This window comes from Onychostoma macrolepis, chromosome 12, assembly GCF_012432095.1.
Source record: "Onychostoma macrolepis isolate SWU-2019 chromosome 12, ASM1243209v1, whole genome shotgun sequence".
Classification (NCBI taxonomy): domain Eukaryota; kingdom Metazoa; phylum Chordata; class Actinopteri; order Cypriniformes; family Cyprinidae; genus Onychostoma; species Onychostoma macrolepis.
The window spans coordinates 26,289,987-26,316,683 of record NC_081166.1 but is presented as its reverse complement, the minus strand read 5'-3'; the positions used below and the strand labels follow the sequence as shown (position 1 = coordinate 26,316,683).

General features: G+C 35.9%; 1 protein-coding gene across 1 annotated transcript in view; it reads left to right on the top strand.

Moving 5' to 3' along the window:
- ace (angiotensin I converting enzyme (peptidyl-dipeptidase A) 1) overlaps positions 1-26,697 on the top strand; it is a 35,270-nt gene that overhangs the window by 7,832 nt on the left and 741 nt on the right. Inside the window, exons 2-24 of the mRNA XM_058792937.1 lie at positions 1,747-1,917; positions 2,001-2,088; positions 3,997-4,140; positions 4,223-4,414; positions 5,623-5,720; positions 5,802-5,974; positions 7,126-7,349; positions 7,432-7,576; positions 9,100-9,198; positions 9,305-9,427; positions 9,543-9,754; positions 10,800-10,936; positions 11,011-11,169; positions 11,365-11,452; positions 12,227-12,370; positions 12,582-12,773; positions 19,239-19,336; positions 19,768-19,940; positions 21,481-21,704; positions 21,788-21,932; positions 25,336-25,434; positions 25,549-25,671; positions 25,798-25,985. Of these exons, the coding sequence (XP_058648920.1) occupies positions 1,747-1,917; positions 2,001-2,088; positions 3,997-4,140; positions 4,223-4,414; positions 5,623-5,720; positions 5,802-5,974; positions 7,126-7,349; positions 7,432-7,576; positions 9,100-9,198; positions 9,305-9,427; positions 9,543-9,754; positions 10,800-10,936; positions 11,011-11,169; positions 11,365-11,452; positions 12,227-12,370; positions 12,582-12,773; positions 19,239-19,336; positions 19,768-19,940; positions 21,481-21,704; positions 21,788-21,932; positions 25,336-25,434; positions 25,549-25,671; positions 25,798-25,985 (3,439 nt within the window). The remainder of the gene's footprint in view (positions 1-1,746; positions 1,918-2,000; positions 2,089-3,996; positions 4,141-4,222; positions 4,415-5,622; positions 5,721-5,801; positions 5,975-7,125; positions 7,350-7,431; positions 7,577-9,099; positions 9,199-9,304; positions 9,428-9,542; positions 9,755-10,799; positions 10,937-11,010; positions 11,170-11,364; positions 11,453-12,226; positions 12,371-12,581; positions 12,774-19,238; positions 19,337-19,767; positions 19,941-21,480; positions 21,705-21,787; positions 21,933-25,335; positions 25,435-25,548; positions 25,672-25,797; positions 25,986-26,697) is intronic.

Below are 26,697 nucleotides of genomic sequence, written 5' to 3'. Positions count from 1 at the left end.
CATTCAAAGAATCAGTTGTACGTGAATTGGTCCAGAATGCTTGTTTTTCAGGCAAGTTCACAAGAACAATTCAAATAATTAATTGTTTCTCATTTGGACGCAAAATCACGTCCACAACTTGGTAGTCATATATGATTTATTTGGCGATGAAGCACCATAAAAGCCATGCATGCATGAGACATTGGTTGAATAGACTAATCTCCACTTCAGAATTTTTTTTTAAAAGGGATGATTCACAAAAAAAAAAAAAAAAAAGAAGTGAATTCTGTCAACATTTACTCACCCTCATCATTCTAAAACATTATGACCTTCTTTATTTTGTGTAACAAAAAATATACAGTATATTTTGAACAATGTTTTGGCTGTACAATGGAGGTCAATGGTCACCAAAACTGTTTGGTTTCCAACGTTCCTCAAAATCTTCTTTTGCGTTCTGCAGAAGGAAGAAATTGTACAACATGAGGGTGCGTGAGTAACATGTAAATCTTTGGTGAAGCTTTGAAATATCCCATCACAAATGACATACATCCAATTTCACCTCTATTTCCCCACATCCCTCACCCAGCACATGACCCAAGTCTTTCAAATACACAGAGTGTGGAAGAAATCATTGTCCCTGACAATATAGCCACATTCTCAGCTCAATGATGTCTAACTGACTGAAATTTAATGGCTAAAAGGGTCTCCACAGGCACACTAATGTTTTGTGAGCTAGCAGGTGCCTTATATCTCAGTCTGGAATGTTTCAGGTGCTATTTGTGTTCCCCAAAAGAAATTATTTCCTGTCAGGATCCAAAGAAAAAAACTGATGGATGGTGTGAACTCAGTCACCTCATTTCATCCCTTGTTGCTACAAAAGCAATTCAAGGTCTTATTGAAAACATAACAAGAATGAAAGAAACTCTTAGAGAGTTCTACACTTGAGCAAGAGCCAGAAATCAGATTATTAACAGAGAATGAAAAAAGAGGACTGAAAATCATGGGAAGAGAAAGAGATACGGTGACATTGCACAACTATATAAAAATACTCAAACGTCAAAGCATCATGTTAAGTCAGAGCACTTGTAATAACTGCTAGGACTACATGCCAAGACTAAAAAATAAAAATAAAAAAACCTTTTTGATTTCCAAACAAATGGCTCTTGTGGGTCAGTTCTTTTAAGTGAATCAAAAATATACAATGCATGCTGTGAATTATGATTCACAAACAAATGACTCTTATGAGCTGGCTCTTTTTAGTGAAACCAAAATATGCAGCATAACTAGTCTGATTCTTAAACGCATGACTCTTATGAAGCGGTTCTTTTTAGTGGATCAAAAATATACAGTGCAAATAGTGTAGTCTGATTCCTGAACAAATGACTCTTAATGACCAATTCAATCAATAGTTCAAAAGATGAGTTTGAATCAGTCTTACAATCTTTTACTGAACTGAACCAATCAGAGCAACATCAACATCTGCAAGTTAGCATTGGTATCAGAATTGAAGTTTTGCATTAATATAATTCAAATTAATGAAGAAATACAGTTTATATGCTATATAACAAATAAATATGATCAGTTTTCATTTAATTAAATTTCCTTAAAACATGAAAACTGCTTTAATTTACTTCAGATGAGAAAAATCCATGCTATGGATATTTATTTTATTTAAATTTTTTAAGATTTAATGACAGTTTGTCTCACTAATAATGATTTGGGCCATTTTGCATAGAATAATCAGACTCTCCTCATTGATTCCTTCAGGTTGCTGCATCTTTGGAGGAGCAGGCTTTCACAGAGGCATGGGGTCAAAAAGCAAAGGCTACCTTCAGTGATTCGGTCATGGAGAGCTTCACTAATCCAGACCTGAAGAAAATCATCAGTAAGATCAAAGTTCTGGGACCCGCCAATCTCCCAACCGCAGAGAGAGAGCGGGTGAGTTGACCACTTGGGCTGAGGAAGAAGAGCTCTTGACGACGCATCAAGATGTGTGTTGATCGCTCTCTTTGTTTTCTTAGTACAATACCATTCTGAGCCAGATGGACAGCATCTACTCAAAAGCAAAGGTGTGTCCCCCTTCAGAGGAATGCTGGTCTTTGGAGCCTGGTGAGAAACGCTCCCAACACTTTGTTGATGTGTGTCAGTAAAGGTCAAAATGAAGGTGAAAATACACATGCATACGCACAAGGAAGTACAAGGGCTTGTGTTTCAGATAAGCTCGATGCTTTAAAATCTATGCACGTGGATCAAGCTAAGAACACTAATCACAACTGAGAATGAAAAATTAGTGATAACACCTTTGCAGACAGATTATATTTAAAATAAAGAACATTCAAACATTTTTTACATTTTTTACATTCTGCAAAGGGCAATTTTGCAGCTTTAAAATATGTTTATTTGTACCTAAAGTTGCTTTTTATGCTATATTCAGGACAACTGCCTGATTGCGAGTATGATATTGCTTTTACACAACAGTTAACAATAAAAAAAGAAGTTAATACTTAGTAACTAATTGTTCAGCCAACAAAATATCTGAGAAACATACAGTAGTGAAGGATTCAATGACTCACTGAAAAAAGCCATTTGTTTTGCTCCTTGTTTTGCTGAGGTCACATTTACAATAGTTCGGCCAATTTTTTGCAAGCAAAATGCAGTAATTACAATGAGAATCCAAGCAATCTGGAATTTCACACGAAAGATTTCCCGACGCAGATTTCGCAACAGGTTCAGATTGGTCAAATGAATTTGCAGCGTTGACCAACAGAAAGCTTCTGGGTTTGAGAGTGCTTCATACATCACTAGACTATCGAGAACCGACAATGAACCTTTTTTGTCTGCGAAATTAGCAAAAGTGTCGCTAATGTGACTGCATCTTCAATAACTTGAAGATTCACTCATAAAAACTTGTCACACCTACAGGTATAACTTTGGGTAACACTTTATATTTAAGGACCAATTCCCACTATTAACTAGCATGCCTATTACTAGCATATTGGCTGTTTATTAGTACTTATAAAGCACATATCAATGCCTTATTATGCATGCCAATATTTTAGATCCCTTAGTCCAAGCCCATACCTAAACTTAACAACTACTTTATTATTAAGCAGCAGGAAATTGAGGCAATTTTATTGCGTTTATTGAGGCACAAGTCTTTGTTTATAGTGAGAACTGGACCTTAAAATAAAGTGTGACCTAAGTTTGTAACCTGCTGAAAGAATTCTTGTAAAATCCCCACCACTTGACCTCATTTGCCTTATTCTCAACAATTAATTTTACTAAATATTTGTTTACATTAGCACTGTTAGGTTTATGTTTTTTTCCCCGAAAAAGAACAGAACATTGCACTTGCAGTTTTTAGCTAATCTTAAAAGGTTGCTTTTATCTGAAGAGTGCATTACATTACATACCGTGTCACAACAGTTTCGTATTTGCTAATAATATCATTGATCTCTATAACATTCAAAATCCAAATGCTTATTTGGATGAAATCGCATGTTTGTTCTCACAGTGTTTCATACATGTGCACTTGCTTATATCTGCAGCGGATGTGTGCTTTTCCCATCGCCAAATACATCTACACCAAAAAAGCCACAAACAAACAGCAGTAAATCTGACTCTGTATGAATACACAACTCTAAATTCTATCTGATGTCCATTAACTCTTGCCTACAGTTCCTGTCCTCCACTTCATAGATCCAGTCATATGATCCAAAGCTAAAATCAACATGTACAGTATTGTGTCCTGTACTTCCGTTCAAGGCTCTTCCTGAGAAACTGCACTGATTTAGCTTCTATGGACCACAAAAATCCGGAACACAGTTGTAAACAAACGCCCTTTCTTCATCTGGGGCTCATTTGCAAGACTCAGCAAAACCTAAATCTTGAACTAGAAGTTGTTTTACTGCAGAGTTAGTATTAGTAATAGTTCACTTAGAAATGAAAATGTGCTCCCTTTCAGGCCACCCAAGATGTAAATGAGTTTGTTTGCATTTGTTATTTATGTGTTTTTAGAGCTCACAGAAATCATGGCTACCTCAAGAAGCTATAAGAGGCTTCTGTATGCCTGGGAAGGCTGGCACAACGCCTCAGGGGTCCCACTCAGATCCCTCTACCCTGAGTTTGTGGAGCTCAGCAACAATGCATCTCGGATGGACGGTGAGTGAGTAATTCTTGGAGAGGGGAGAAATATAAAGAAAGAAAGATTTGACGCCCCGTTCTTCTTATCTGTTCTCCCCAGGCTTTGACGATACAGGCAATTACTGGCAATCCTGGTACGACTCTCCGACCTTTGAGCAAGACCTAGAGAATCTGTTTAAACAGCTTGAGCCTCTCTACCAAAACCTGCATGCTTTTGTTCGCCGAAAGCTCTACAACTACTATGGTCCTAAATACATCAACCTCAAGGGTCCCATCCCCGCCCACCTCTTGGGTAAGTCGTTAGATTGCGAAAAACACAGATTTGCGAATGACTGAAGATGGTTTATTATTACTGATATTACACAACTAGTTTTACAAAGCCAGATTTTGACATAAAGCATAAAATCTGGTCCTCATTTCAATATATTCTGGCCAAAAATTGCCCACTTAGACAGGAAAATAGATTCAGACTGCTTACATTTACTGTACAATTGTGCATTCAGCAGACACTTTTGTCCAAAGCAACTTACAATAGAGAGGCATAAGTAATTTGTCACATTGGTAACACTTTACTTGAAGCCTGTGTAAGGGATAATCAAAAGCTAGCTGTGCATTAAACAATTTGAATGCACAACGTGGAGGCGAAGAACCACCCGATGCGCAGCCTCCGCGAAGTGCATTCAAATCGTTTAATGCACAGCTAGCCGTTGATTATCCCATTTATGCCATGGTCATTTGCCAGCATTCACATATTAAAGATGTTAATAATATTTGTGCTGCAATATTTGACCGGAACGATAAAAATGGTTATTTTCGTCTGTATTACTATTCAACTGTAACTGTATGTTACTATGGTTACCAATGTTTATAGGAAGTGCATTAATATAGAACGTGATTAAACTGACCTGGAACTACCTGTACAGTTAAACAAATTTAATCAACACCTGCCAGCCAATCAGAATCCAGTATTCAGACAGACCATGGTATAAATATATATAATGCATTATAAAATGATTATTAATGCATTAATTATGCTGTGTAATGCACCTAATAATGCATGGGATGATCTCATAAATAACTGTTATAAAACATAATAAAACTATCCTAAATTAAATTATAAAATCTGTATCTATATAATGCATTGAAACACAGCAAACAACCAATTTCAGATGTAACAAGGAATATACAGGTAATATAATGCATTTTAACTTCGGTGACAATTGTTTATGAAAAGATAAAGAATGAACTAATATTAAGTAATTAGACCTCATTGTAAAGTGTTATCATTTAGCCTTATTTTTACCAATAATGTTAAAATGGTATAAATTCTCACCATGATATTAGACAGTACATCATTGGAGATATAAGCAAAATTGCAAGTTAAATCACACAAATCTGACTTTGTAATATAATAATGCAATTTCATGTATTATACATACAGGCTTCAAGTAAACTGTTACCACCTTTTCATTTTCTCATTGTGTTTGGTTTCTGTTTCAGGCAATATGTGGTCACAAACGTGGAACAACATTTACAACATGATGATCCCTTTTCCTGACAAGCCCAATGTAGATGTGACAAACACCATGCTTGCTAAAGTAAGTGAACAGAACTATATCTTGATGAGTGAATAATATCCTGAGCACTCCAGAGACTGATAAAGTGATTTGCACCAATAGGGTTATAATGCTACTCACATGTTCCGGGTGGCTGAGGAGTTCTTCGCCTCTCTGGGTTTGCTCGAAATGCCTCCTGAGTTTTGGGACAAGGCCATGCTGGAGAAACCCACTGACGGAAGGGATGTGGTCTGCCATGCCTCTGCCTGGGACTTCTACAATCGCAAAGACTTCAGGTATGTTAATCGTATTCATCTCTAATCTAATAATCAAACGTTAATATAGCTCATATTGTTGCACAGTAGCAATCCTTGTTCTTTTTTTATTTAAGATTAATAAATACTGTAACAAATGTATTGCTCATTGTTATTTCATGTTAGTTTAGATAATGCTAGGATTATCTAATGTTACCTAATGAGGCATTGTTGTAAAATTTATAATTTAGCTTTATCAAGAGTTATTTCAAAAATGTGAAAATTTTCACCATGGTATTATTAAACAGTACATTATCTGAAATATGGTGGGAATTACACTTTGTTTTGAAATTTTCATCACTTTAAGAATAAAAATAAATAATTCTACACAGATGCATCTACATACACTTTTGTTAATGGATGAATTAAACTAGTGAGAGTGTGCAAAGTGTGCTATATATATTTTTTTTTAATAAAAATGTTTTCCTAACAAGTTTCAAACAGTCCCTCTAATCTGCTATTGTTTAAAAAGTACTCCAATCCCAAACTCACTCTCTCAGTTGTTTGAGGCAGTGTTGTTATGTCCAGCATAGTACAGCCGCTCAAACAAACATTATAATTTAGTTTGGTCCTGCAAAAACATAGAATATTGATTTTCCCAAACTCATTCCATCAATAGTCAATGCCTTATAAAAGTGACTTTGCAACTTTCATCTGATAATTTAGAATTTTTAAACTTAGAATTGCAAGTTTTTATCTTGCAATTGTTACAAATTCGTCATTGTAAATTTACATCTTGCAATTCTGTTTTCTCAAGTTATCAATTGTTCGAGTTTACGTCTTGCAATTCTGAGCTTACATCTCGCAATTTGTATGTTTTTTTTTTCAGGAGGTAAATTCACAATTCTGACGTGTATAAAATTCTACAAAAAATAGAATTGTGTGATAAAGTCACAGTGACGATTTATTCTATTATTATTACTATTTATTTTATTTATTATTTTAATTCTGTGGCGGAAATGAGCTTTCATAGTGTCAGATTGATCAGGATCATCAAATAAACAGAATAATTTCAAACTATAATGCTTTGTTTCAATTTATAATGTAATATAGGAAGGGATTGGCAGGGAATTACACAAATCACCATCAAAGATATTCTGAAGTAATATAGCAAAATGTGTGATCCTTGACAGAATCAAACAGTGCACCACTGTGACTATGGAGCAGCTTTTCACCGTGCATCACGAGATGGGCCATGTGGAATATTACCTCCAGTACAAAGAGCAGCCTGTCAGCTTCAGGAGCGGAGCCAATCCTGGCTTCCATGAGGCCATAGGGGATGTGCTGTCTCTGTCTGTGTCCACACCCAAGCATCTCCACACCATCGGTCTCCTGGACCAACTGACCGATGATGCTGGTAGGTCAAAGACGTTCAGAATGATACTCATCGTGTAAACCCAAAATAATAACATTATGACGACGTATTTGAAATTCTACAGAGAGTGACATCAACTACCTATTAAAGATGGCTTTGGAAAAGATCGCCTTCCTTCCTTTTGGATACCTTATTGATCAGTGGCGCTGGGGTGTGTTTAGTGGACAAACACCGCCTGAACGTTACAATGCAGAATGGTGGTACCTCAGGTAAAAAATAAAACAAAACAGGGTCTCATGATGTGGGTCAGCAGTCGATCGTTTGTGCCATTATAGCATGCCTGTCCTCTACTTTATATACTTGTATATTTTTATATACTTGAAGTACACTACAAGCACACATTTAATTAAATTAGGTGCACTTCTTTTTCACAAATGGTGGCTTATCTGTTTAATATTAAACAGGTTGTGATAGTTATGCTTAGGTAACCTACCTTTTTTATTGATAGGTAACCTATCGATTTTATTTATTTTTTATAATTTAAAAAAAAAAAATTCTGCTTACTCTACAATCTATGGAAGCCCGCTTCCACCACTGAATAAAAAATGAAAAAAAGGTTACTGTGACTTTTTATCTCACAATTCTGAGTTTTTTTCTCAGAATTGTGTGATATAAACTCACAGTTGCGAGTTATAAAGTCAGAATTATGATTTATAAAGTAACAATTGCGAGATTAAAACTCGCAATTCTGACTTTTTTTCTCAGAATTGCGTGATATAAACTCAAGTTAAAGTCCAGTTTTATCCCACGAGTATCCCACAATTCTGAGAAAAAAAAAAAAGTCAGAATTGCGAGATAAAAAGTCGCAATTACCTTTTAAATTTTTTATTCAGTGGCAGAAACTGGCTTCCATAACAACCCCTACCATTACAAAGTTTGGGGTCAGTAAAATTTTTATTTATGAATTTATTTTAAGAAATTAATACTTTTATTCAGTAAGGAAATATTAAATTGACCAAAAGTGACATTTATAGTGTCACAAAAGATATCTGTTTTAAACTAATGCTGTTTTATTGAACTTTATTACTTAATGATTCCTGGAATATATATATATATATATATATATATATATATATATATATATGAAGAGTTCAGATGCAAAAGCCTCTAAGTGCCATCTGAAATTTTCATCTAAAATGAGCATTTTTATCAGGCTGCTATGTTTAGGTTCAGTAATTTTACTCTAATGGCAATGTATAGGTCCTTTTCTGTGCAGTTAAAGTAAAATAACAACATAAATATAGGAGCCTGATAAAAATGGTCATTTTAGAAGAAAATTTCAGGCGGCATTTAGAGGCTTTTGCATCTGAACTCTTCATATATATATATATATATATATATATATATATATATATATATATATATATGTGTGTGTATATATATATATATATATATATATATATGTACAGTATAGAGAGAGATCATGTATTCCATAACAATATTAAACTGTGATAATAATAAATGTTTTGAGCTGTAAATCAGCATATTATAATGATTTCTTACTGTATTTTTGATGAAATTAATATAGCCTTGCTGACAATGAGAAATTTTTTTTTTTTAAATTCTTACCAACCCCAAACCTTTGAAAAGTAGTGTAAATACAAATTAAATCTCTTGCATTTTGGTGAGGGTTTTTTTCATGCTATCAGTCAACTAAGATAAGGTATTTGCATTTAAATGTAAATCAACAGTACTTTCTTGAATTGAATATGAATATATTTCCTTTTATTAGGACAAAATACCAAGGCATCTGTCCACCAACCAGACGTACAGAGGAGCATTTTGATGCTGGAGCGAAATATCACATTCCTGGAAACACACCGTACATCAGGTGGGCTTATCACCATGTGCTGCCCGTGCTAAATTAGCAATCAATAATCAAAACTTATGATGTACACAGAGAAGATAACTATTTTTTCTCATTTAACCTCTCGTAGATACTTTGTGAGCTTCATTCTGCAGTTCCAGTTCCATCAGAAATTATGTCAGGCGGCTGGACATACCGGACCTCTGCACAAATGCGATATCTACAGATCAAAAGAGGCTGGAGCTGTTTTAGAGTATGTATTGAGTTTAAAGAGCGACTGCTGGGGGTTTGAATGAAACCACTGTATAATCATGATCAACGGAAAGTCTGTACACTGAGATTAAGTGCTACTTTATTCTGTTTGGAAGGAAAGTCTTGAAGGCTGGCTCTTCAAAGCCTTGGACAGAAGTGCTACAAGAGGCCCTGGGCACTGACAAAATGGACGCCAACCCCCTGATGAGCTATTTTGAGCCAGTTACTACCTGGCTGCAGGAACAGAACGCGAAAACGGGAGAGACGCTGGGCTGGCCTGATTTTAATTGGGTGCCACCAGTACCAGAAGGCTACCCTGAAGACATCGGTAAGAACGTGTGCAAACTATTTTTTATTAGGACAGCCAGTTTAGCTTCATAATTGAGTTAATTATATAAAGAAAATAACATAACACGTTACAAATAACACATTTAATCATGCCCCCTGACCTGCACATAAATGCACCCGGTGGAAATGTTGTGTCTCTTAGCTGCAGAGTTGCCAAATCCATGCTTTTTTTTAAGCTTTTGAAAAAGAAGTGTGCTTAATTGTACTGAATATATGGTACTTGAAACCTTAAAAGTATATATATTTTTAAATGTACTTATAATGTGAAATTAACAAAATAAAATGCCACTTAAGTGTAACTGAGTGTACTTTCATGACTAAAGTTCTTAAAAAGTGTACTTTGTAATAATGTAAAATTATAAGTATATTAATGAATTAATATGAACTAAAAGTACATTTTAAGTCGTTATGTTTCAATAATATTTTTAACATTTTGTTGTGTTGGATAATATAATCTCTTAAGTTAAACTAACTGCATTTCATGTAAATTCAAACTATAATACATTTAAATTAATTGAAATGAACATGCAATTAAGCGTCCAACAACATCACATTTAGTTTGCACTTAATATATTGTTTGATTTCCTTAGTGTCACATAGCTGAATTACAAAAATAAAGCATATTTTCAAGCAACCTTTGCAAACATGCACTTCTATAACCAAATATTAATTTCCTTGAGGGAGATAAACCCATTATAGTAGTAAATGAACAATAAGCTAGTTTAAGGGAACGTATTTTGACAATAAATCTCTTAAACTTTCATCTTTAAGTACTCTTGCATTTAATAAGTACTCACAACTTAATAAGTACTCCTCTTTTTTTTAAACTACACCAAAGTGTAGGTTGCGCATGGTTTTTCCATAGGGACGATTTTATTTTTTCCTCTTTGAAGTGAAAGTTAGACATGATTTTGTCTTTATCGGCCTTGATTTATTTTTTACGATTCTGTTTTTGATATTTTAAAATGCTGCTACCTTATATATTAGGCCTACAACGCCTTCTCAGTGTTTTTTGAATGCCTCAGGTAAAATAACAGATGAGATGCTGGCCAAGCAGTTCTTAGAGGAATACAACAGCACAGCGGAGGAGGTCTGGAACGCTTACACTGAGGCCTCCTGGACCTACAACACTGACATCACTGAAGCCAACAAGCAGATCATGGTGAGGCCCGGCCTGCTCTCTATTCTACAACGCCACTCATTCTCAGAGTCTCATGCTGCAATTTTTGGCTTTAGCTGCAAAAAAACTTGGAGATGGCCAACCACACAAAGAACTATGGACTAGAGGCCCGCAAGTTCGACACCAGCGACTTCCAGGACGAGTCGGTGAAGAGAATCCTGACCAAACTGAGTGACCTTGAGAGAGCTGCACTTTCTGAAGATGATCTTATAGAGGTAAGACAAACAGACAGATGACAGACAGACAGACAGATTTTACATACTGAAAGATCAAAAAGAGTCATTTTTGACTAACATCTTACATGCTGACTGTGGTAACTTACAACAGGTTACAGTTGTTTTTGTTAGAGCTGAACTTGGACTTTTTGACAGACTACATTATGACTTCTCATATATTTTTCATGTCCATAGTACAATAATTTGCTAGCATCCATGGAGACCCTGTACAGTGTAGCCACAGTCTGCAAGGATCCATCAACTTGTCTGCCTCTAGATCCAGGTGAGTTCAATTTTATTCATTTTTATATACTGTTCAAGTTTGGGTGAAGTTTTATTATTATTATTATTATTTAACAAGAATGCATTAAATTGATCAAAAGTGACAATAAAGAATGTTACAAAATATATATATTTCAAATAAATGCTGTTTTTTTTTTTACTTTTTATTAACCAAAAAAAAAAAAAAAAAGTATCATAGTTTACACAAAATATATATTAAGCAGCACAACTGCTTTCAACACCGATAATAATAGAAAATTGAGCAGCAAATTAGCATATTGAACTTTTTCACATTTCTGGGTTCTCTAGTTGTGAATGGGAGAAATATAGTTTTTGTGTTTCCAAATAGCCCACAACAGTGTTTTCACCAACTTTAAAAAGAGGAAAAGACTAGAGTAAAAGGTGCTTACATTTCATCTTTGCATAACAGGAATAAATTATACTTTAAAATGTTTACAGTTCCTTTAAAGTGGAATAATATTTTGCAATACTGTTTTATTTTTGATCAAAAAAGGCTTTCAAAATTTTGAACACGTTTAGACAAGATTTTTAAGATTTTTTTTTTTTTGATGTTTTAAAAGTTATGCATACGCTGTGCAAAAACTCAATGTGGCCTTTTCTGCCTTTTGTTAGTTATGCTAACCGCAAACTGTTCGTAGTGGAACAGTGAACAATGAAAGTGCTTACAGAGTCTGTTTTTCATATCACAGCCTGCCAAATTGATTACTATAACCCCCTTATGCTGTTTTTGATGTGTTTGTGTTTTGTTTTCCAGATCTGAATAAGATCATGGCCGAGTCCAGGGATTACGATGAGCTGCTGTTCGCCTGGCAGGGTTGGCGTAATGCCTCGGGCAGAGAGCTCCGCAACAGCTACAAGAGATATGTGGAGCTTGCCAACTTAGCTGCAAAGAGCAATGGTAAGTGCCTGAAAATAAAGCACTTTTTGTATGAGTATCTCTTGCAACACGGGACAGCCGGAGAAAAATATTTAATTTCTTTCTGTGAATTTAATTTTCAGGCCACATTTTACAAACTTATTCCAAGTGGCAATAAACACTGACTCACATTAAGAATAGTTCCTGAGAGCTTTTAATGAAGCTCTAATGTTGATTGTTTATCTAATATCAGGTCACACGGATAATGGGGCATTCTGGCGTTCTCTGTATGAGACCCCCACCTTTGAAGAGGATCTGGAGGCCTTGTGGAAAGATCTAGAACCGCTCTACCTCAACGTTCATGCCTATGTGCGCAGGGCACTGTACAAGAAATATGGACCAGAACGAATCAACCTTAAAGGACCCATTTCAGCTCATCTGCTCGGTGAGAGATGAAATATACATAGTGTAATACAATTATTTTTTAAGATGCTTTGGTAAATAAACCAAAAACACGATTTACACGATTAACTGTAATCTAAACTCAGAACTTAAAAATTTGCTCCATTTTACTTCATGGGAATTGAAATTTGAATTAGGATCAGTTTTTAAAATAAAAGTCAACACAGAAAATCAATCGACAGAGAAATTTTGCTAGAAGCAGGTTTTATCCCAAACTTGTGTTTTGTGACGAAATCAGCACGATCTCACTGGAAAACGTACTGTATCTATTTTACAAGGTGGCGTTTTCATGTTAATTAATCATAAATTTACAATTTCTAGACAAAAAGCAAGCATGAAGGTCCACCTTTAAATATAACTATCACTGGGGAGTAAGTAAGGAGATCATATGAAAATGTACGAATAGGTCACCAATTTGCCAAAACGTGGCACCGGTACCTGATTTGGTAGCGCTGGGTGGGGAAGGTGGGGAATTCGTTTTTTATAATCATAAAGACATTTACATTGCTGCTCTTTTGCATTAACAAGTGCAGTTAGTAATAATATTACGTTTATTTGTTGCAAATGCACAACTTTTAACAACAGTATTTACTTTGTGTAATTCAGCCACAATGTGAAGTACCTTTTGATTTGCATGAGACTTTGTGAACTTCATACTTCAGTGCAAAAAGTTGATTGACAAAATTTTTTATTTCTTGACGTTTTGATATTAACAATCTACGCATTGGGTTGTGAGCAATGTTAGATCTGCACTTCTAAATTTCCGCTGGAAATAGTAAACCATCCAGAAACATTTTGGATACTCGTTACTCAAATAATGCTATGATTTGGGACACACTAATTCTAATTTTAAAAACTTTTTAGGATGGATAGTATGTGAATTGGGACACAGCAACTGTTTATGATTTATGGAGAAAATAATAATTTTTACCATAATAGAGTGGCTGTGTATACACACCTCGGACACACAATAATGTTCAAAAAATGTGTAAAAGTGAATGTTGCATAATAGGTCCCCTGTGAACTGACAGCAGCCTTATAAACCTGCTGCTGTCTGTCATTAAAGTCAAACAAAGAAAAGGGGAAAATCACTCAATGCTTTAATAAAAATATTTAATTCACACAATGAAGACAAGTTTACAGCATTTTATTTGTACACTTGACTATTCAGCAATACTACAATCCTTGAGATATCATTTTAATTGTTTTCATTTTGTTTATTTTGTCTTGCCATTTTTTGTCTTGTCTGCTCTGAGACATGATATATTCATCCATCAAGCAGTTGATACCATTTAATTAATTAATTAATTTATTGTTTGTGCACTGAAATACAATTTCTCTCATATATATATATATATATATATATATATATATATATATATACACACTGTAAAAAGCCTTTACATTATGATAGTCTTATCCATCTCATTTTAGAAGGCTTTGTGTCTTCACACATGCTAATAGAGGGGTACTAATGTACATGCGGGAAAACTCAGAGCTGAGTGAATCAATTAAAGTTTCAAATTGGTGCTCTGATCTGCTGCTTCTGTCAGTCTTTCTTTTTCTTTTACCGCCCTGTTTCTCAGTCTGACCGCCTGCACTTGGGTCTGAACTGGATGCGTCTCCATGTGGTGCTGGAGGGTGAAAATCAGGGTCTAATTTGATCTTTTTCCATTCACTGCTCACTGTCCTGCCATAATTCTTTCTTTTTCTTTTAACACCCTGATCCAGCTTAACTGGGCGAGATGTTCCAGGCTGTTCTTCATCTATGATGCACCCTTTCATTGGTGATCGTCCAGGTCTGACCTCACTATTGTTGAAGTGAGACAGTCCTGGCTGTTCTTCATAATTTCTGGAGCCCTTCACAGGTGATTCTCCAGATATAACCTCACTATTGTTGAGGTGAGACAGTCCTGGCTGTTCTTCATAATTTCTGGAGCCCTTCACAGGTGATTCTCCAGATATAACCTCACTATTGTTGATGTAAGACAGCCCAGACTGTTCTTCTTCATTTCTGGAGCCTTTCACATGTGATTCTCCAGATATAACCTCACTATTGTTGAGGTGAGACAGTCCAGGCTGTTCTTCATCTTTGCTGGACCCTTTCATAGGTGTCTCCACACATGCTGCTGGTGGGGTACTAATATACAAGCAGGAAAACGCAGAGGTGAGGGAATCAATCAAAGAATCAGATTGGAGGTCCAATCTTTTCCTCTTCCGCTCTACACTCTCTGATCTGCCAGATTTCTCATTTCTTCTTTTAACACCCCGTCTCATCTCAACCTGACTGCCTGAGCTTAGGTCAGAACTGGATGCAAGTAGTGCTAGTGAAGAAAAGCCTGAGCTGAGGGAATCCATTGAGTAATCAGAAGCAGAACGATGGTCAGATCTAATCATTTTTCGTTCTCTGCTCTCTGATCTGCCAGAATTCCCTCTTTTTCTTTTAACACTGCATCTCGTCTCAATCTGACGACCTGTGTTTCTGTCAGAATTGGACGCGTCTCCAAGTGATACTGGAGAAGAAAAGCGGGAGCTGATTCTGTTAGCCATCTGAGCAAACCTACTGGTTCTGGTAATCTACTGATTAACCGCAAACTGCTAGTTCATCAGAGGAAGTCTGATATTCTGTCTCTGCTGCTATGAGCGACTGACCAGGATGCTCTAAAGCTTCTAGAACGCTGATTGTGATGTCATAGGTGTGATCATTTGAATAATCCCTGTTTAAAAAACAACACCTGAACAGCTGTGCATGTTCTAATGCTCTTCTGTGAAGGTGTGTGTATTTAGAGCTGTGCAATATGTAAGGAATAATTGACTCCGATTAACTTGATTAATTTCTTCCGCATCTCATCCATCGCCTCTGTTGCTAATTCCAAAACGTCATTTTAGTCCTAGTAACGAGGCTTGAGCCGTTGATAACAGACTAATGCAGTTAATAACTAAGTTATTAGAGTGAGAGAGTATTATATAATTGTTTGTTCCTTATTTATATAATGGACAATGCTTTGGCAATACTGTGCAAGTCATGCCAATAAAGCTCATTTGAATTTGAATTTGAGTGAGAGTGAGAGAGAGAGAGAGAGAGAGAGAGAGAGAGAGAGATGTGTTCAGTTCTGGCATCACCTCCACCAATCTGATCCTGATTCAGTCCAATATAAAGCCCTCCTCGCCAATGAAACCTCAGCAGAATCTCATCCTCTAAACACGCTCGCTCTTCAGCTAGTCCATAAAACCCGGCTCCTCACCAACTACAGCTTCAACCCCAAAACCATTATTAAAGAAATTGACAAAAATCTAAAAGACACTCATATGATGAATCTCTAAAAATACACTTTGACCTTCAAAATAAACTCCAATGCTACTGAACCCTAAACAGAACCACTAAATTTGCCAATTATTTATTGATTAAACCATTTAAAGAAAGACAAATCCTCTTCAAATACAGATTAAGTAACCATGATTTAGAAATATAAAGACAGAGCAAGAGCAGAGGATCTGTAGACACTGTGATCTACAGCAAATAGAGAAATTCTAAATCATTTTCTATGTTGTTTTAATGCTTTGGCAATACAAAATGTATGTTTTTGTCATGCCAATAAAGCTTTATGAATTGAATTGAATTGAACGAGAAACACTTCCTGCTGATTTGTCCTAAATATCACAATGTGAGGGAAACATTTCTCAGATTTGAAGCACTGATCCCATCATTTACTGAACTTCGTGATACTGAGAAAACGCCCTTCTTACTTGGAGAAGATGATAACACAGCTGCACTAGCTGCAAAATATGTATTAACCATTCACAATGTTACATGTTAAACATGATTAACTTGAAGCTGACTTACTTTATCTTTTCATTTATTTAGATGGATTTATTATTATTTATGTTGTTGTTATATATATGTTAATGCTTTGGCAACATTGTGTTACACAGTCATGCTAATAAAGCTGAATTGAATTGAATTGAGAGAGAGAGAGAGAGAGCATCCCTGCGTCCCAATGTGCATACTATCCACCCTATCTGCCCTAAATAGTATTGAAAATTACTACTATTACTTAGAATTTAGGATGGATAGTATGCACATTGGGACGCAGGCCAATTAGCCTACATCTGTGAGTCTGTGCGTCTCTCCAAAGTGTTCGGCTAATGTCTCTTAACGTTACTAATAGTTCATTTTCTCCACGAACAGCGTCGTTGTTACCTCGCTTGTGAGAAGTCATAGTTTGTAAGTTGTTAAACTTACTGTTACTACTGATAAAATCGTCAGAGTAGCGCTTACAACATTAGCGCGTATATGAGCAAACTGCATGTACAGTATGTGCGTGTGTGAGGGAGAGAGAGCGGGAGAGATAGCGTATGTGCTTTCCGTACATAATAAAACTTCATTTTGTGGCAACAACATGGAAATGATCTGTTGTTTTTGTCATATTGCTTAATATTTATTTGTTTGGCCAGTGTGGGTTTTGGTTATTTTGCTGTTGTAAGACCTTTGAAATAACTGAAATCATTTGGCGAAGTGATATGGACATGTAATGCGGTCAAGAGCTGCCTGGAACTACATTCACCGTGCGCTTCCCAGAAAATAACTGCACACCCTAGTTCGTCTGACAAACAGATTCAAGCATTCAACGGCCCCGTAGTATAAAGACAAAATAATTACATTTCCATTATTTTCATGGCTATTGTAATTTTATTTGCGATTGTGGTATTTGTTTTCTCTTGTTCGCGTTACATTCAAATTTGTATTTCAGTGTACAGACCACATGCTTGATAAATAAAACTGAAATGTCATGTCTCTAGAACAGACGAGATACAGAAAAATACATTAATATTACAAGACAAAATAAACTAAATTAAAGGTTTGTAGTATTGCTGAATTATTAAATGTAAAAATAAAATGGTGCATAGTCATAATTGTATGAATTAAATCTACATTCATTTTTATTAAAGCTACTGAAGTTAAGTCAAAAGCAGTGAGTGATTTTCTCCTTTTCTTTGCTGGTTTGATGAACATTAGGCACACAGACAGCAGCAGCAGGTTTATTAGGCCTAATCCGATACCCTTGGGATTTCCTTCCAACTGTTTACATTCATTCAAAACATAAACAAATTTTTTACTCGAATACTCTCTATGACGGGCATGTTTTTTCATGGATTATTACGTTTAATAACTCTTTTTAGCATCAAGCGTGTCTCTCTTTTGATTTTCTCATTCATGCAAGTTTCTTTATCAGTCTAATGTAGATTACTTTGAGCAGTCCTGTGCTGGGCAGATAAAATGTCATACTGCAAAATAAACGATATAGCAAACCATGACAACAGCCTCAAGCCTTTAACTTTCAACCCTAAAAAGATCCAAAGAAAAATTATTTTTCTTAAAATTTATGTTTTTATCTAAATGATATAAAACTCTTAAAAGTCTTATACACCTTCCATAATTATTAGGCTCCACATGAAACTAAAAGAGGCGTTTGGAAATAAATAATACATAAACTTTATATTGATATGTTGTGGTCAACATAATATCCAGGCCATTTTCAGTGATTTTAATCGTTGATAAATTTAGCTCATTTCAGTAAATTCAGCAATGAAATACATTTCACACGTCAGGGCCGTTTTTACAAGAAAATTACAAGCTTTGTGAAATATCTTAGCCAATTTATTGTTCAATGTCTTATTTGACAACAGCTCATCATTTGCATTTAAAGAGACAGGCTCGAAAAACAGCGTCTTTCTGCTTCCACATTTTTGAACAACATGACTTTGTAAATGATTACAAAATGTTTATTCTTTGGGTTGAACTCTTATTTTCAGCCAAATTTGAGTTCTGCATCCATATGCATCCTTTGCCACCTCAATGCAAATACAGCAAATTATTTGATTTGAACATTTTCAAATCTTTTTCTAACCATGCATCCCTATATAATTCTTTAAACCCAAAGTTTCTTTCAAAGAAGTGGTTAAACATGAACAACTAGACAAAATCTACATAATTTCTGCTAAAAAAAAAAAAATCACTGTGTGAAATGTTTTTTATTGCTAAATTTATCAAAGATTAAAATCACTGAAAATGGCCTAGATATTATGGAGCTTTTTTTCTGCTAAAAAGAAAAAACAGTCCACATCTTTTTCTTTTTTCTTGAGGGTTTACATTGATATTCTGTAGTTGTTTGCGGCAACTCCAAAGCAATCGACAGGATTTAATGTGCTTTCAAAATCATCAAGCGTGACTGTGTGTGTGTGTACATATCAGAGGCTACATTTGCACGTTTGGGAAACTGTGTGTACTTGTGTTTGTGTGTAAGCAATGGTTCCACATGGCTGGAGATTAAATGGCTTGGAATTCCAAGCCCAGTGGTTTCCTCCAGTGCCATTGGTCAGAGATACTACATCTCTCACATCCTGCCTTTTAGTTGGCTGATGTTCTTCTCTGCTCGGTTTTTCTCAGGAAATATGTGGGCCCAAACGTGGTCTGGTATCATGGATCTTGTCATTCCATACCCTGATGCCACACAAGTGGATGCCACACCGGCCATGATTGCTCAAGTAAGATTACAACTAAAAACACATTCTTTAATATATTTCTATTCCGAGAGTCTGATTTCTTGGAAAAAGCCCCATTTTCTGAAAGCAGTGGCTGTTTACATTAGGTGTCACAGAAGGTAGATGCTGTTTACACTGAGTGCAAATAGCGGTAGAGACTGTTTGCACCAAGCCTAAATAGCAACAAATAGCATCTTGTTTGCATGGAGTGCAAACAAGTATGATAGACACGTTTTATGCCTCTGTGTGCATTCAAAATCTCATTGGATTATTGAAATACAAACATTGCAAACAAATGTTTGTTGTATGTTGTAAATGATATATCGTTTGATGAAGGCTTTGTACAATGGCATATGAAGTACATAAATGGCACTCATACCTGTAAAATGTGTGCATGTTGTCCTCTGATTGTGAGGTGCTCTTTGGTTCTTCAGGGTTGGGACCCTAAGCGGATGTTCGAGGAATCGGACCGGTTCTTCACTTCTATAGGTCTACTGCCCATGCCTCCAGAGTTCTGGAACAAGTCCATGCTGGAAAAGCCAACAGATGGACGTGAAGTTGTCTGTCATGCTTCTGCTTGGGACTTCTACAACCGCAAAGACTTCAGGTACAAGCCTCATATCACAGTAAGATGGTCCATACTAGGGCAGAAGAGGTTTTATAGCTTAGAGTGCCCCTATTATGGATTTTTGAAAATGACCTTTCATGCAGTGTGTAACACAGCTCTAAGTGACTGAAAACATCCTGCCAAGTTTTAAATCTGAAAGTGCACCGTGTGTAAATTTATTGTCTCTCAAAAGAAAGAGTTGACTCTGAATCATTGAAACGAGTCATTTTTAAAACAAATCCCAAGCCATGTTGACATCAACATGAAGCATTAGCATATTGCCCGCCCACTTGTTGGTCTTTTCGCATTGGTCTGAATGAAAATGCTGTACACAGTGGACAGTCAGTTATTCAAATCAGATTCCATCCGGATATGCACAAAATCGGATTTGGGCTGACAGTCTGAACGAGGCTTTTAAAGCAGCACTGTGCTCTCAAACCCTGCTTTATCAGGCAGTACAGACGAGATGAAATGAAACTGAGACCAATCGGACCAGTCACCGCAGATTAGCGTCATACAAAGGAAGGGGTTTGGAAAAATGAATCGTTGAACGAATGGTTTGGGAGTCATTGAGCAAATAAGGTAAAAATAAATGCATATTATAAGACAATGAAAGTGTTTTTTGGCCTTGCATACATGTCAACCTGTTGTTGGGGACTCCCAAAACCAAAATATGAACCTTTCATAACCCATAATAGGGGCACTTTAATAACGAAGGATGTGATACCGTTTGTAAAAAAAACAAAAATGATGTGAAGTTTGTCCAAAAATCTATCCAAGGTAGCAGAATTGTTTAATATAATTAAAATGGATATACACATGGATATTGAATGTGCATTTGTAGTGTACTTCAAATTATAAAATTATATATTTTTTTAAAACTGTACTTGCAAATAATATTAATGAAATCAAAGGTCACTGAAAGAAAGTACACGTTTATAATTAAAAAGTGTTCTTAGTAATGTCAAACTTAACATTTTTCTTTTTACACTGGTTTAATAATATTTTGTTGTGCTTTAAAGTACACTTATTTGGATGTGTTGATTAACATACTACAGTACATGTAAAATACTTGATTATAAATTTAACTTTAGTGTTATTTTGATAATTAAAGTTAGTGTGTTTTAACTGTAGTAAAGTGCAGCTTAATTACAAATTAAATGGCATACAAGTTTCACTAGAAGTGACACTAAAGCATTACATTCAGTTCACACTTATGTATATTGTTTTAAAGCATAAAATTAGAAAAATTAAATTGTAAAATATTGTTTTTCTGTACAGTACAGTGTTTGTTTTTTTCTTAATTCTGTCACTGTATAGACAGTACACAACAAGGCAGCAAGCTAGTTTTGGACTGAGCCTATTTCTCATGAACTGTCCTAATATGTCTCCCTGCCCAAACGAACCCTAATTTCAACCACTCCTGTTGTTTGTTTTTATAAAGAGAGGATGCTAGAGCTGTCTGAAACAACACATTTCTAGCCTTTTCCTTTCCACGTGTTATCTTGTGAACCTCACTGTTAACTTTTCCCATCTCAAGGATCAAGCAGTGCACGGTGGTGACCATGGACGACCTCATCACCGTGCACCATGAGATGGGCCACGTTCAGTACTTCCTGCAGTATAAGGATCGACCCATCTCTTTCCGCGACGGCGCCAACCCTGGATTCCACGAGGCCATCGGTGACGTACTGGCCCTGTCCGTTTCCACACCTAAACATCTCCAGAGCATTGGCCTGCTGGACAAGGTGGACGACAATAAAGGTACAGCTCATACATCTACAAAGAAGCTACTACAAAACACATAAAGTGCTAGTTCAAACCCTAAGTGTCTTACTGGTCTGTAGAAAGCACCATCAACTTCCTGATGAGCATTGCCTTGGATAAGATTGCCTTCCTGCCTTTTGGTTACCTAATGGACCAGTGGAGGTGGAAGGTGTTTGATGGAAGGATCTCAAGCTCAGAGTACAACAAAGAATGGTGGAACCTGAGGTGATCCTTTTTCCATTAATCAAAAACTAACTTTATTGTTAATAGGGCTCTATGATTTAGGTAATGAGGAAAACGTGGACAGACAAAATGCGGATAAATAAATGAAAAGTAGGGCTGTATACTTAATCAAATCGCGATACGGACTACTGTCTGTGAATATTAAAGCACAAAAGACTGCTATTTAAATATGAAGTCAGCGCCGCAGTTTTGTCCAACGTTAACTTAACGTACAGATTGAATCACGCGTGACGCTCGTGTCTTCTCAGCCTCTGCAGTCTCACCATATGAGGCAAGGCTCGAAATTGCGACCATTTTGGTCGTATATGCTCCCATAATTTAATCTGTGCGACCTCAAAATATATTTGGGCGCATTTGTGCGAGTGCATATAATTGTTGTAGTGCGACCTGTTTTCATTTCTCTAAAAACGTTTACAGTTATGTGCCTTCTGTGTGCTTACACGGTCTGCGGTTCTATCAAACGTTACATAATTTCATCTTTACGTTCTTAAATTTAATGCAGATTTTAGATTGGTTAATATTAGCTGTCAATCACTCAGTCACTGCTTTCCGCTATCATGGGAGCTAACTACCGCGGGAAATGCAAAGGGCTGAGAGAAAATGAAAGGAAACACTGACAGATTTCTTTTGTAAAATACCTAAAGTTAAAAATAATGGCGCTGGTGATAGCGATCATGTGGTGAATGTTGACCCAGCAGCCGAAAAGAAGGCGTGGTTGAAAGACTTCGAGTGGCTCCGCTATTAAAATGCACTGTGCTCTATGCACTGCATTCACTGTGAAGCCTGTGGGACGGAGTTTGCAGGTAACACTAACAGCATTCGCCACCGAATCTACACATTTTAAGCTCGAGAGCTTGGTTAAATACAGAGAGTGCCAAACACAAGAAATGCAGGGACAAGTATGTGGCAAAATGTTCAGGATCATCAGGTTCAATCGTTTCAAGGCCTTTAATTGTCAGGATGCTCACGTAAGGGGCTGCGATAATATCGTAATTGTTGTTTTAACGATGTGCGATTTGACATTAAAGAGTATATTGCACAAACCAAACCAAACCAAACCAAACACCTACAGAGAGTGCACGCATGCATGACGTGATGAAGTCTAGTAGGTTAGACTAGTGCGCGTGCGCTTTCACTACATGATTCAGCCTATTAAAATGCATAACAAAATTCAAGATATGGGGGCTTTATATCATTTCATATAGTTAATATCACACGAACAGTGCCGTTTTTTCCTCCAAAAATATGCATATTACAAATGTGATATTGATTTTAACAGTTCAATAAACAATAAGTTAATATTAAGAGACTTGCGTTGTAGACGCCATATTTCCTGTTTTTGCTCCATTTCGACAACAAAAATAATTCCAAACAAAGCCACAGCACTATTTCTCGTCTCTGAGCAACATGACGGCGGTTCGTTTCGTTCCTGAATGAATCAACCGTTTAAATGATTCGGTTCAGTCGCAGTGACTCACTTATTAACAGTGACTTGATGCCACCTGCTGGCGATTGTAATTTCACATTTAAAGTATCTTTTTTTTTTTTTAATTTTAAAAATAATTTCAAATATCAGTATTCAACGTTTTATGTTTGCAGTATTAAAACATTATATATGCATGTGTAACTGCAGGTTAAATTCAAATTCAAAGATGAATTTTGTTGATACTGATTTAATTTGCTTGATAACAGCCCAAATGTCTTATTATTCTAATTGACTGATTAAATGTAAGAATTTGACTCAAATGATGATGCACACTTTTCGAAAAAATGGCTTAATTGTGAAAATGACCATAAAAGGTAAAAATCTATTTAAACTTATTGGAAAAGATTAATTTCTATCACTGCTGTGAACTGACCACCACACAGAATATGAAGAATATCAAAATCAGCTGTCCACGGTAGTCCTTAAGACTACCAGCACAATAACACAAGCAAAATATCGTCCAATTCTCGTTATCGATAAAATCCTAGAATATATCTAGATATAATTTTTTGTCAATATTGCACACCCCTAGCTGCCAGCCGTTCTGCGCAATTGGCAGAGCTGAATGTAAAATTTAACACGGCATACACCACCCTAACCCTCGCCAAAGAGGAGCTCTCTCTCTCTCTGTTTAACCAAACTCAGATTAACTTCGGTGGTTTACGAAAGAAATCAGTCAGTGTTTCATTTCATTTTCTCTCTTCTTCAGCCCTTTGCATTTCCCGCGGAAGTTAGCTCCCTGTCACCTGACAGCTAATATATTAACCAATCTGCATTAAAGTTAAGAATGTAAAGATGAAATCTGTTAATATATAATTTGTAGTTATGGTGCTCATTAATTTTTGGTGGGTGCGCCTAAATTTTTGCTGGTGCTCCTAACTTTTTAAAGTTGGGAGCACCAGTGCTACCAAGTAAAAAAGTTAATTTCGAGCCCTGTGAGGACATCAACAAATGAACTTCATTTCCAGACCTTCTCTGAAAGGTACTTTACCAGCATTTCACCATCAAAACTATCGTCAGATAGTGACGGGCGCGTTTGAAGCTCTGCTTCGAGAAGCTTCGAAACCTTTGCGAATCATCTGTTTTCGAACCAGTGGTTCGGAGCGCGTATCAAACTGCCAAAGTCACGTGATTTCACTAAACGATGCTTCGTTACGTCATAACTGTTTCAAAAGTTTCAGAATTTCAATGGTTCGTATTCTTCATATTTAATTTCATGGTATTTAATGATTTGTTAATTGCATTTAAGATATTATCATTTCAATAAGACGTTTGGTTTTTGGGTTTGTAAAAGCCTGTTTTTGTTGTAGTTACACAGTTTTGACCAACAGGCGTCGCCAGCATGTGGTGTTTTGATTTAATTGATTCGAAGCTTTGAAAAGGTTCGTTTCTGCAATCTTTCTAACGGTCTTCGCGACAACCCTTTAAAATAAAAGTTCGGATTAGCTTGAAGAAATTATAACATATATTGTACAGTAAAATGTACCTCTCAAAATAATAATAATAACAACAATAATAATACAGTTCATAATTTTTTTTTAAAGAATATTAGCCTACATTAATTTTCATCCATGTTTTCCAAAAAATACATAGAAAATAAATAAATAGAGCAAGCCGTTTTAAAAATTAAGTTGTTTAAACTTTTCAAATATTTAATGACAGTTCAGAGGCAATGCAGATGTATCAAACGTGAGTGTCAAAATAAATGTGCATCTTAAAAAATACTGTATATGTTTTTTTTTTTTATCGATACATCATTTAACTGATGCATTGATCTATATCGGTGTATTGTTGCACCCCCAGTTGTTACTGTTGTTTGTTAATTAGTTATATTAACATCAAAGCAGTGCAATATGAACGGTTATACCAGAGCTGAATTTGTGTATTTTATACTAACAGAATGAAGTACCAGGGATTGTGTCCACCTGTACCGCGCACTGAGGAAGACTTCGACCCTGGTGCAAAGTTCCACATCCCAGCTAATGTGCCCTACGTCAGGTAGACAATAAAATATATCACTAATGTGGAAAGATCTTGCATCTATCATGTTGCACAACTCATGAAATCAAATAAGACTTTGGATTGACCGGTTATTTGGTTTGGCTCCAAAAGGTACTTTGTGAGTTTTGTAATCCAGTTCCAGTTCCACAAAGCCCTGTGTGAAGCCGCCGGTCAGCCAGCTCCGCTCCACAACTGTGACATCTACCATTCCAAAGAAGCAGGGAAACTCCTGGGGTCAGTAAACCACTGAGAACTGTTTCCAGTTTTTACAAGCACTATAGGAGCAATAAAATAGTAAGATTTTATAGATTCTCATCATTTTTGCTTGCGAGTAAAAGAGCTCTACTCCCTCCTCCTCAGTGATGTGATGAAGATGGGCTTCAGTAAACCCTGGCCCGAAGCCATGACTTTGATTACTGGCCAGCCCAAAATGTCAGTCCAGCCTCTGATGGAGTATTTCCAACCGCTCATCCAGTGGCTTGAAGAGGAGAACAAAAAGAACGGTGATGTCCTGGGATGGCCAGAGTACGATTGGACGCCTTACAAAAGTAAGCTTGAATCGTGAATCGACACTCAAATGTTGGTTTACCACTCAATTTCCTGTGTTTTATTGAAAAATAAATGTGCTTCAGCTGGGAAACTGGGATGGATTTCAGTCAAATTAATTGGAGCAGAGTAAAATTTTAATGTTAGGAAGCCAATCTCTATAACTTTCCAAGATACTGAAGCTCCAACTCAATTGTAAACCACTGGATTTGGGTGATTATTCAAATAAGGAAAGTTTCTTTTCTTTAAAAAAGATGTCATAAGAACTCAGAGATCAAATTTTCAATTAACGTACAGTATAAACAAAAGTATATGTTTATGTGCAATTTGATTATTTATAACAGAATCTCTGCCCCCAATACTGCTGTCATTACTATCACACCAATAATTTGTATAATATAATATATATTTATAAAATACATTTGTAAAAAGATGTCTTTAAGAACTTCATAAGGATCACATTTTCACTTAAACTTGGTACTGTATATGTACAATTGTATTATTTATAACAACAGAATCTCTGTCCCCAATATTGCTGTCATTATCATCACACAAGACTTTGTATAATAATATAAAATGTATAAAATACAATTTAAAAATAACTTAGTAAGGATACAGTTTTCAACCAACTTACTGTATATGCACAATTTGTAATATTTATAAAATAATCTGTCCCCAATACTGATCACACCAAGAATTTGAGTATCATTCCAT